Source organism: Lepus europaeus, chromosome 6, assembly GCF_033115175.1.
Source record: "Lepus europaeus isolate LE1 chromosome 6, mLepTim1.pri, whole genome shotgun sequence".
NCBI classification, from domain to species: domain Eukaryota; kingdom Metazoa; phylum Chordata; class Mammalia; order Lagomorpha; family Leporidae; genus Lepus; species Lepus europaeus.
In genome coordinates this window covers 92,651,718-92,663,093 of record NC_084832.1, presented here as the reverse complement: position 1 = coordinate 92,663,093, position 11,376 = coordinate 92,651,718, and the positions used below count along the sequence as shown (strand labels likewise).

Sequence of the window (11,376 nt, the reverse complement as noted above, 5' to 3'; positions counted from 1 at the left end):
GTTGGTGATATTTGAAGAAGCAAGAATATCTACTAGCTCCCTCTTTGCCACTTTAATATGGTTCTCTGTTTATCAGTGGATTCCGTTCTGTCGCTGTGCCCTTGGCCTGAGTGTTAATGGTAGAGACACGCGGGGGGGCTGCAGCTTCTGTTGCTTTTGCAGCAAGGAGGGAGGGCGGGAGGTGGCTGTGGACTGCACAGGCCTCCTGTTCTTCCCTTTCTCCTCACTTGCAGGTGGTGTGTGTGTCGTGCTCTGCCATGGAAGCCCCTGCTCTTTGCATCTAAAGCACACGTGGGCAATGCATCCTTCTAGAAACAGTGGCTTCACTCACTGTGACCTGTTCCACCCTCATCTCTGCTACTGTAGTTTAAAATCCAAGCCGTGAGTACCCCTGTATTTATTAAAGCAAAAAGTTGATGTGGATTTCATTGTAAGTTCAAATGTGTGGTTTGAGAGAGTCAAGTTCCTCCTGAGAGACCTAGAAAAGGAATGTTCCAGATCCCTCAGCATTTGGCAATTCGCAGCTGTCAGTTCTGGAAACCGTTGTCCCCATCGGGGTCCTCTGGGGCTCCCTGCTCATTTCACCAGACAGTCACCCAGAAGTGGCCTTTCCAGTCCCTTAAGTCACCACAGCTCCCCCAGCACGGGCACGGAAACACGCTCTGGAAGAGTCGTACTACACTGGGAAAATTGTTTTTATTAGTTCTGGTAGCAAGAGAAAAGCAAGTTAAGCTGTTTTTGGGGGGTGGGGTACTTTGTCCTTGAAATCCTCTCCCAGGGGCCCTGCTCGTCCTCCCATGCCCCAGGAGCTGGTTTTTCCCGGCTGACAGCTAAGAGCTGCCAGGGTCTTGCCAGGGAGCAGGGGGCAGGGCTGGAGTAGGGCTGTGTCCATCCTGGAGCCTGCGGCTGGGGCCACGGGGCTGCCCACTCTGCACCAAGCTCTTTCTCATTAGCCCAGGGTTTAAATGCAGTGGGGACTAAAGTCAGCACCAGCTTCCAGGAAAGGGAGACGTTCCTGTGTGACGTCATCGCTCTCCTCTGTGGCAGTCACATGGGGAAGGAATTGAGGCACAGGTGGAGCACTGGGTTCCTCAGGGAGACGGCGCACAGGGTGACAGACACCAAACCCAGTGCCCAAGTGGAGCTCTATGCTCTTCCCTCCGGCCTCCTGGGCACGTTTGGAGAGTGGGTGACAGTGACCTGCTGTGGCTTCTTCCTAATGCAGCCTTGGTTCTGAGTGGCTGTGGACTGGAGGGTGGCCAGCAGCCCATTCACCGGACACAGGGTTACAGACTGTGGCCGTGCCCGTTGGCTTCAGCTGCCTGGCCTTTCCCAGGCTCTCCAGTTAGGGTCAACCCTGGGCGCCCTGACCTGAAGGGTCCCTGCTGGCTCTTCCTGGTCCCCTTGAATGTGTCCCTTCCCCAGAGCCAGTGCTAGGACTGTCAGTTATGTAGTTCAAGATGACAAAAATCAAAGCCTCAAACTTATTCAAGCATGCCGAGTTGGAGTCTCACGCGGAAAGGTTAAAGTGCTCAGGCCTCCTGTGGGTTAAGATCCTGCAGCTAATACAGCCGGAGCAAGTGCCATTGCTGTTGCTGAAACCAGGTGGGCAGGGGTTTCTCAGCATCCCTGCCACGCAGGCATCACCCAGGGCAGCTCTGGCCGCCCTGGGCTTGCTGGCGAGTTGTCTTCCGAGGCCAAGGCAGGGCTATGAGTTAGCGGGCAAAGTATAATGTGTGTGAGCCACGTTGCTGCAGCCTCACGGCCTCTAGTCTAGGTGAAACAGGCTGGAGGGATGCAGCGAGGGGAGGGCCCGAGCTCCTCTCTGTTTACTCGAAGCACTTCAAGATGCGCTCTCCAATTCCCATGAAGTAGACGCCTTGGGCGATCCCGAAGAGCGGTGCGATGACCAGCGCCCGGCAGCCTGCTCCCTTCAGGAAGGCAGGCGGCCCCTCCTGGATCCACAGCTTCCTAGCGGGAAAGCAGGGCCTGGTGAGCTGACGGGCGGGAGCACCCAGCAGCGCCCTCCGCTCAGCATTTGAAGGCCAGGCCCCAAGCATGCGGGAGCGGCACCCTGCTGGCTGCGTGCTACGTGCGTGTGGTTACTGGGCAGCTGGGGCAAGGCCAGGGACCAGGGGCTCCAGACTGGGGAAGAGATGCTGTTGTTGGATGGGAGGGATGGGGAAACACGCCCAGCATGTGCTGTTTGCTGTGAGCCATGAGGGAACCGGCAGGGTTCTGAGACTGGAACCTGCCAATCACGCTGGGCGGTGGTGCGGGAGTGCGGACGCATGCTCAGGGCCTGGCCCCCACCCAGGGCGCAAGGGTGCTGGGCTCTCACCTGGCGCAGTCGGTGAGTCCACTGTAGACGTCCTCACCCTGGCCTTTCTTGAGGGTTTGGATTCGTGTTTTGAGAACTAAGACAAGCGAGAGTTAAAATAAGTGAACAAGTGGTCGTGCGGTCCCTTCCAGATGCAGCTGCTGGGCTGTAATCAAGACCTCGCTCTTCAGCGAGGTGTGGAAAATGAGGGAATTGGAAGCCACCCTACCCTCAGGTTACTCTCTGCAGAAAGCACCTGTGTGGTGGGAGCATTGTCCCCTCTCACTCCCAGCTCCACCTGGAATGCCAGGGCAGTGGTCAGTGCTAAGACGCAGGGGAAGGTCTCTGAGCCCCACTTTCTCTCTGAAGACCTAGGGTGCATTTCTGCCGATGGCCCCAGGTTGCAGCCCAAGAGAGTTTTCAGGGTTGGGACTAGTTCTCTCCTAAATCTGCAAAAGTGCTATTGATCCCATAGATAAGTCCATAATAAATGCCCAACGTGTAAATCCAGCCGGCCCTTGGACCCCAGACGCCTGATCCCTGCTCCTGCCACGTACTCACCGTCCAGAGGGGTGACTGCCACGGCTGCTATGGAACCTGCCACACAGCCTGACATAAAGGAGTGGGCGAAGGAAGCCTTTCCGGCGAGCTCACTGAACCCAAGGCTGTTGAGGTTGGCAAACAGTGGGAAGTAGATGATGGAGAAAGGGACATCCCTGCAGAAGAGGAAGAGGAAACTGAGCCAGAGCCTGCTGTGGGGCAGAGGAAACTGAACCAGGGCCTGCTGTAGGGTAGAGGTAAGCATGCCACAGTGCCCCTGTGCTGATGTGGGGTGATGGGGACTGTGAGGAGAGCTGCCTCCCTGTCCCGCCCAGCACCTGCACCTGTTCACGAGGTGCTAGCTGCAGATCTGAAGCCTGGGTATCACACTCTGCAAAGGAGAATGGGCAGACGAATGGAAGGGAAAGCAGCTAAGTAGCCTGGTGAGGTGCGGGGTCAGACCTCTCACTGGGTGGTGAACTGCAGTCCTTAGGTCTGGCTCTGGGCCACCAGATACCTGTGACTCAAATGGGCCTGGTCACTGGGGAGGGAGCCTAAACCCAGCCCTCAGGTACCCACTGTGTGCATCCCTGGCTAGGTCTGGGCAGAGCCGGAAGCTTGGGGAGGGCATGCAAGCCTGCACTTGGGTGTCCTGGAAGCACAGAAAAGACCAGGTAACAAGCCCCCTGGCCCCCTCAAGGTCAAAGAGAAAGGCTCACCTGAGGAGAGTGGCGCCCAGGCCCTTGTACAGACCAGCCAGGCCCTGGGTGCAAAGCAGCTCCCATGCGATGAGCGTGGCCGACGGGCGCTTGTGGCTGGACGCCGAGCCTGTGGTGTAGGACCTGGAGGAGGAGGGCCTGGAGGCCGAACCCTGCTGATGCGCAGCTGAAAGGAAAGGACAGACCCTCATCGCCACCAGACCCCAGCAGGCACGGTGAGACACTCCCAGAACCCTGAAGATGCTCTAGTCTTAGAACATGAATTGTGGGCTGCAGGGACATCCACGGTCCCTGGCGTGCTGATGTGTTGTGCAACTGTTCCCCCCCACCCAGGTTTCATTACAGGAGGCTTAGCAGCACCCCCGATTCCTTCTCCTGTTAAGACTGCTTTTGCCTGTTGTTTCTGAACCACCCCTGAGCCTCTCTAGACGGCTGCACCCCCTCAGCACCTGGCCGCAGAGGAGCCCGTGTCGACGCCGCGCAGGCAGAACTTGACCGGAACTGCCCTGTCCGTCCGGGGATCGCCTCCCCCAGGACCCCAAGAGTAGGCAAAGGGGGCTGCTCAGAGCCTTCACTGGCCTGGGGAATGGGATGCTTTACAAGTCAACCCGTTTGGGTCGACTGCTTCAGGGCCCATGTCCTGAGTTCAATAGCTGCAAATTAGCATGGAATGGTTTTTCCCCCGGAGCGTTTTAATTAAAAAGTACTTGAAACGTGAGTTCTACTCACTGCCCTGAAATTGGATGGATTCTAAAAAAACTTTTTCAGTCCTTGCTAAAAGGAAATGCTGGTCAGAGTCGCGCCCCCGGTTTTGGGAGGCGTCTGGCAGTGCAGTGCGTGCTTCAGGCTCGGAAGCAGGTGCCGCACCTGTTTTCCTACGGAGTAACCTGGGAGCAGGCCTCGGTGATGGACTCCAGCGAGGTTTACTCCCAGGAACGTGATTTCCCTGACTGTCCTCTCGGGTGCACTTCATGTAGGGTTTGAAAAGCTAACGCTCACAGGGCTTCCACTCTCTGCAGAGGGAAGCACACCGGGGGCTTTTCAGCACCTAACCCTTTTTCCTCCTGCCACGTGGTCTGCTGCAGGCCGGTGCATCCTTTCTAGAAACTGGGCTGAGCCGGTGCTGCGGCTCAATAGGCTAATCCTCCGCCTTGCGGCTCCAGCACACCGGGTTCTAGTCCTGGTCGGGGCGCCGGATTCTGTCCCGGTTGCCCCCCTTCCAGGCCAGCTCTCTGCTGTGGCCAGGGAGTGCAGTGGAGGATGGCCCAAGTCCTTGGGCCCTGCACCTGCATGGGAGACCAGGAGAAGCACCTGGCTCCTGGCTTCGGATCAGCGCAGTACGCCGGCCGCAGCGGCCATTGGAGGGTCAACCAACGGCAAAAGGAAGACCTTTCTCTCTGTCTCTCTCTCTCTCTCTCTCACTGTCCACTCTGCCTGTCAAAAAAAAAAAAAAGAAAGAAAGAAAGAAACTGGGCTGAGTTTTAGCACGGCCCATGTGCACAGCCAAGCTGCAGGAAGGAGGTTCCCCGCGTTTACCAGGCTCAGCTCCTCCTCGCCAGCGCTGGCTAAGGGCTTTGCGGCTCAGCTCACGCGACTCAGAATCAGGAGTTCAGCCCTGAGGACGGCCCGCAGGCCTTCCCCAGGAGGTCTGGTTTCCTCCCACCGGCTCCTTGGCCAGCCCTGCTCCTACCGCTTCGCCCAGGGTATTTCAGAGAGGACGAGGGTGTGGGAGAGGCCCTAACTTCTCTTCCAGGGAAAACCAGCAGAAAAGAAAGACTTCTACAGCGTAAAGTACCTGCTGACTAGTTAGCGAGCAGGTCACGGACTCCTGAAATCTGAAGGAACTCGCACCTACCTGTCAGGGCGATTTGTTAGGAGGATTGGGCCTGAGAAGTGTGCCCCTCCCGGACCCGGATTCTCGTCCCTGCTACGTAGAGCCAGAAGCTCTGAAGGGGTCACAGTAATTATGCTGCCGTTAGCCTCAACAGCTGGCTGGGTCCACGGGGTCCCGCAGGTCGGAGCGGGCCATGGGCCATGGGGGATCTAGGCTCAGCCCACGTCAAGCGGGACAGGTCTCACCCACGCGCCCTGCGTCCTGCAGCTGGATCTTGAGCATTTCCATGGGACACGTAACCACCACCTGGCACACTCCAGCTCCACATCCGGCCAACATCTCCATCTTCAGGTTCCGCTGCATCCTACGGGAGCGGGAGTCAGAGCCCTTCAGTCTCGGGCCTGCCACCCCAGCCACACACAGTGGGACATGGCGTACTTGTGTTGTGCCCTCTCACCCTTGGCTGCCACTCGCCCAGCAGGGTAAACAGTCACGCGGCCCTCGGGCCCACCCCTTAAAGACAGGAGACTACATGTACAACAAAGGCTGCAGGGCCGGGGCATGTGTAGAGATTGAAGGCATCTCACAAGGGAACGCCCCATGGTGATACCTGATTGTCACTGACCTATAGGCACGCAGAAGGAATCATTTGGATCCGAGTTTTAAACATGTGCCATGGTGAATATATCTGTATACATTCTGTATGTTCTATATATTACTTGTCTGTCTCTCTCTTTCCCAAATCATACCTGCACATTCTCTCCCTTCACACACCAACCCTCAGCCATAAGTAGCTGGATTTATGAGGGGCTTCATGGAAAACAGAATGGAAAGACAAGTCTGGGGGCCGGTGCTGTGACACAGAGGGTTAAGCCGCCACCTGCAATGCCAGCATCACATATGGGCGCTGGATCAAGTCCCGGCTGCTCCCACTTCCAATCCAGCTCCCTGTTAATGCACCTGGGAAAGCAGCACAAGATGACCTGAGGGCTTGGGGCCCTGCACCCATGTGGAAGATGAAATTCTAGGCTCCTGGCTTTGGCCTGGCCCAGCCCCAGTCATTGCAATTATCTAGGGAGTGAACCAGCTAATAGAAGTGCACTCTCTCGCTCTCTCTCTCTCCCTCTGTCTATGCCATTCAAATAAATAAATAAATCTTAAAAAAAAAAAAAAAGCCAAGTTTGGAGCACATGTTTAGCCTTGCAGTTGAAACACCAGTGAAGACAGCCACACCCCACATCAGAGTCTCCAGATTTGAGTCCTGGCTCTGGCTCCTGACTCCAGCTTCCTGCTGATGCAGGGACACAGTGGAGATGGCTCAAGTGATTGGGCTCCTGCCACCCACCTGGGAGACCTGGGTTGCATTCTCAGCTCCCAGCTTTGGTTCTAGTCCCAGCTGTTGTAGGCAGCTGAGCAGTGAACCAACAGATGAGACCTCTTTTTATCTTACTGTCTTGTCTTTTCTTCTTTTCTTTTTTTTTTTTTAAGATTTATTTATTTATTTGAAAGGCAGAGAAAGAGAGAGAAATATCTTCCATTCGCTGGTTCCCCAGATGGCCGCAATGGCCAGAGTTGGGCCAATCTGAAGCCAGGAGCCAGGAGCTTCTTCCCGGTCTCCCATGCAGGTGCAGGGGCCCAAGCACTTGGGCCATCTTCTACTGCTTTCCGAGGCCAGAGCAGGGAGCTGGATTGGAAGAGACGTATCTAGGACATGAACCAGTGCCCATATGGGATGCTGGTGCCACGGGCGGAGGCTTAGTCTACTATGCCACAGTGCTGGCCCCCTCTCCCTGTCTTTTTTTTTTTTTTTTTTTTTTTTTTTTGACAGGCAGAGTGGACAGTGAGAGAGAGAGACAGAGAGAAAGGTCTTCCTTTGCCGTTGGTTCACCCTCCAATGGCCGCCGTGGTTGGCACGCTGCAGCCGGCGCACCGCGCTGATCCGATGGCAGGAGCCAGGTGCTTCTCCTGGTCTCCCATGGGGTGCAGGGCCCAAGGACTTGGGCCATCCTCCACTGCACTCCCTGGCCACAGCAGAGAGCTGGCCTAGAAGAGGGGCATCCAGGACAGAATCCAGTGCCACGACTAGAACCCGGTGTGCCAGCACCGCAAGGCGGAGGATTAGCCTAGTGAGCCGCAGCGCCGGCCCTCCCTGTCTTTTTAAAAGATCATTTGGGGGCTGGCATTGTGGTGCAGTGGATTAAGCTGCCACTTGTGATGCCTGCATCTCATATTGAAATACCAGTGAGGATCTCTGGCTGCTCCACTTCTGAATTAGCTCCCTACTAATGCCCCTGGGAAGGCAGAAGACAGCCCAAGTGTTTGGGCCCCTGTGCCACCATTTGGGAGGCCCAGATGGAGTTCTTGGCTCCTGGTTTTAGCCTGGCTCAGACCTGGCTGTTATGGCCATTTGGAGAGTGAAGCAGCAATGGAAGATCTCTCTCTCCCTCTGTTGCTCTGCTTTTCAAATAAATAAATGTTATATATATGTATATGTGTGTATATATATATATATATCTTGAGACACCTACATCCTGTATCAGAATGTGTGACTCAAGTCCTGGATCCTCCATTTCCATTCTGGCTTCCTGCTAACGCACCTCGGAAAACAGAGGAAAATGGCCCAAATGCTTGGGCCCCTGTCACACACATGGGAGACCAGGATGGAGTGCCTGGCTCCTGGCTTTGGTATGGCCCAGATCTGATTGTTGGGGCCATTTGGGGAGTGAACAAGAGCAATGTAAGCTCTCTCTCTGCCTTCCCCACCCCTATTCCTCTGTCTTTCAAATAAATAAATGAACATATCTTTTTTAAAAAAATAAAAATAAAAATTATTTGAGTACAAAAACATTTTGAAGTTCATGCATAATTCAAAATTTTCATAATTGTAAATTTCACATTTTCCACAAGCTTTTTGAAGACTCCCTTGTAGCTCCAGGCAGTCAGGTAAACATATTCTTAGTCCAGTACCCCCCCACCCCCACACCTTTCCCACATCCCTGAACTTCCAGGGATGGCCTCTGTCCCTTGCCCCGCGCAGCCATACCCATCTTCCATCAGCAGCTGCCGCAAGAAGTCATTGGCTGCCAGCTTGATGGCCTTCTCGGGGGTGACCAAGGTTAGGTTGACCGCGGCCCCTGGAAGTGAAACACCAAGCCGAGAGGTGAAGGCCATCCCAGAAGTGACAACCCCGGCGCTGCCTGCCTGGTGGCACCCGGCCAGCACGCAGGGAGAGGGGCCAGCAGGCACTGAGTTTTCTTTCCATTTCGTCTCTCCCCAGTGTTTTCCTCTTTTGCGTGCACAAGTTTCATGGGAGGTGGAGGCAGGGCGCGCTGATCACCCAGGCCCCTCTGTAGCCGCTGTCTGGGCAGAAGGAACACTGCTGCCTGGTGTCCTATAAGCTCGCGCAAGATCTGGGGCCCCTCACCACACCCCGGGCCCCCTCTGAGGTCCCCACGACGCCCGCAAAGCCCACCTCGGTACATGCCCAAGAAGCCCTCGGCCCGCGCCGTCTTCACCAGGCAGTCGATCCTAGAAGCAGAGCAGGAAAAGCCCGGGAAGTGAACGGGGGCTGCGCGTGTCTGCTGAGCACACCCAGCCGACCCCTCCCCCCATACGCCCACGCCCGGCCCAGGGGTGCCCGCCGCCACCTACATTCCCTTGTACGAAGCTTTGCCAAGCTGGTTCTGCAGGCGCGTCTTGGCCAAGTCGATGGGAAACACGCAGGTCACGCCCACCAGCCCTGCCACGCCTCCATTGATGAGTTTGGCCGCGATGCTGGGGTCGAGGGGAGGAGAGAGGGGAGTGAGGGAGGGAGGCCGGCCACAGACAGCGACATGGAGCCCCCGCCCGTGGGAACAGTGGGGACAGCAGAGGAACGGCAGGGTCGGGATGGCCGGTTCCAGGACCTCAGTCCCATCGAAGGCGAGCAGGGCCGGTTCCCCTGGGCCCCGACCCGGGCCGGCTGCCTCCCTCCCAGCTCTTCCCTGAGAACTGCATTCAGCCTGATCCCACACCCACGGGCAGCTGCCTGCAGAGCGAGGACACCCAGGGATTTCTGGGAAGGAGCCCACTCTTCCGCCTCCCACGCCCACACCCTCGCTCACCCCAGGCCCAGCGAGGCTCAGGGAACCCCAGAGCATCCCCCCCAAACCTGCCCCCAGTGGCTCTCCCTCGACCTTGCAGCCACCCACTCAGAAAACGGTTTCAGACAGACTGCCATTTTTAGGGTCAGGCCGAGCGGAGACCCAGCTCTGGCCCTGCCGTTGACTTGAGCAGGTTCTCCCTCGGCTCGGCTTTTGCCTTCCGCAGTGCTGGGGTTAAATGAACCAATGCATGGGGCAAGCGAGGGCCCTGGCTGGTCAAGAGAACACACATTCCTGATGGCAGCACACAACCAGGTGGAAGCCGGGGGGGGGGGGGGGGGGGGGGGAATGTGAGCCTAGCTGGAAGCAGCACCAGCCCTCTGCTGAGGGGGGTGGGGTTCTGAATACAAGCAGAACCAGGAACTCAAGCTTTTTCAGGCTCCTTGGGACCTCATCAGTGTTCTTATCTGTCAGGCCAGTGAGCCAGACTACCTGGAAGGGGTTAAGGGTAGAGTTTTCTCCCAGCAGCCTTGATAAGCGAGCAAGAGCCATTGCAAGACAATGAAGACAACTAGGATGGAAATTCTGCAATCAAAGAGGTATCCAGACAACTCCAGATTATAGCTGATTCTCTTATGCGTGCGTGTGTGCGTGTGCATGCACACGCACGTATGCGTGTGCATGTGTGTGTGCATGTGTGTGTGTGCTGGAGGTGCACACTGCACAGACCTGTCCCTCCCTGGATTCAGCTCGTGCTGCAGGAACCTGGAAGCTGAGTGACGCTCTGGCCCCGGGGCTGCACAGCCAGCGCTTACCTCAGGTCCTGGGCGGACATGGTGCAGCTGCCGTCCACACTGGCTGAAGCAGGAGTGCCTCCTGGGGCAGAGTGGGCACAGGTGGTCCTCACTGCAGCCTGGCCCGAGCCACCAGCGCACAAGCCACCGCCTCCGCGGGCTGCAGCTTCCTCCTCTGTAAGTGGCCGAAAACGATACCCACTCGTGCTCTGAAGAACCGCACAGGCGCCCTGCCTGCTTGCTGTTCAGTCCCTTCCTAGGCCTTTTGGAACTGGGCGATTCAGATCAGAATTCTCCAGCCTATGCTCTGAGCGATGAGGCAGCAAAAGGGAGGGACTGGGCAATCAGCCTAAGCAGCCAAGCCCCCTGCGTCCCACAGCCCTGTGCCTGGATTCAACACCCGTCTCCAGTGCCTGACTCCAGTTTCCTTCTAGTGCATGCGCTCAGAGACAACAGGGATGACCCAGGCAGCTGGGCCCCTGCCACCCACATGCAAAACCCAGGTTATGCTCCCGGTTCCTAGCTTCCTCCATCAGGCCAGCGGCGGCCACTGCAGGAATCTGGAGCTCTCTGTTCAGATAATGGGTCTTTTCAATATATCACATTTTTAAAGAGTCAAAAGGAGAAAGAGGGATGAGAAAGCAGGATAAGGGGCCGACGCGTGGCTTGAGAAGAGCGGCACAGCCGGGGTCGGCGGTGAGCGCTGATGGCCCGGAAAGGGGGCTTTTAAGGCTCTTGTGTCCAAGGAACACCAAAAAATACTAGCACCAAGTCCAAAATTACTTTTCCTGAGCTTTGTATGGCCCTGCTGAGCGACCAAGCTGCACTGTGGCTCTGAATTTACTTATAATTGTCATGGTGGGAGATGCCAGGGACCATGCTAGGGAGGGGCAGCCCCAGCAGCCATCATTCCTCCTCATCATCATTGCAGCAGGTGGGGGGGGGGGAGGCTGGCTCTCCTGCCCTCCCTGAGGCCGCCCCGCACAGCGGGACCCCTGCAAGCTGCATGAGGGCGCCCCCTCTCCACGTGCCGGAGACTGCCTGCCTTTCTTTGTTGTCTCCAAGTATTTTTTTGTTTTTTAAGGCG

The 11,376-nt window shown here is 56.7% G+C and overlaps 1 protein-coding gene across 1 annotated transcript; it reads right to left on the bottom strand.

The window, feature by feature from the left end:
* Nucleotides 1–1,829: 1,829 nt before the first annotated feature.
* On the bottom strand, nt 1,830–10,333 carry LOC133762422 (mitochondrial glutamate carrier 2). The gene is made up of 9 exons (XM_062195417.1): nt 10,311–10,333; nt 9,065–9,187; nt 8,886–8,941; nt 8,457–8,547; nt 5,659–5,777; nt 3,580–3,745; nt 2,882–3,036; nt 2,342–2,417; nt 1,830–1,971 (listed from the first exon to the last, which is right to left on the bottom strand). Exons 1-9 carry the CDS (start codon nt 10,328–10,330, stop codon nt 1,830–1,832), a joined length of 948 nt encoding a protein of 315 aa, XP_062051401.1. The 5' UTR covers nt 10,331–10,333.
* Nucleotides 10,334–11,376: the final 1,043 nt, after the last annotated feature.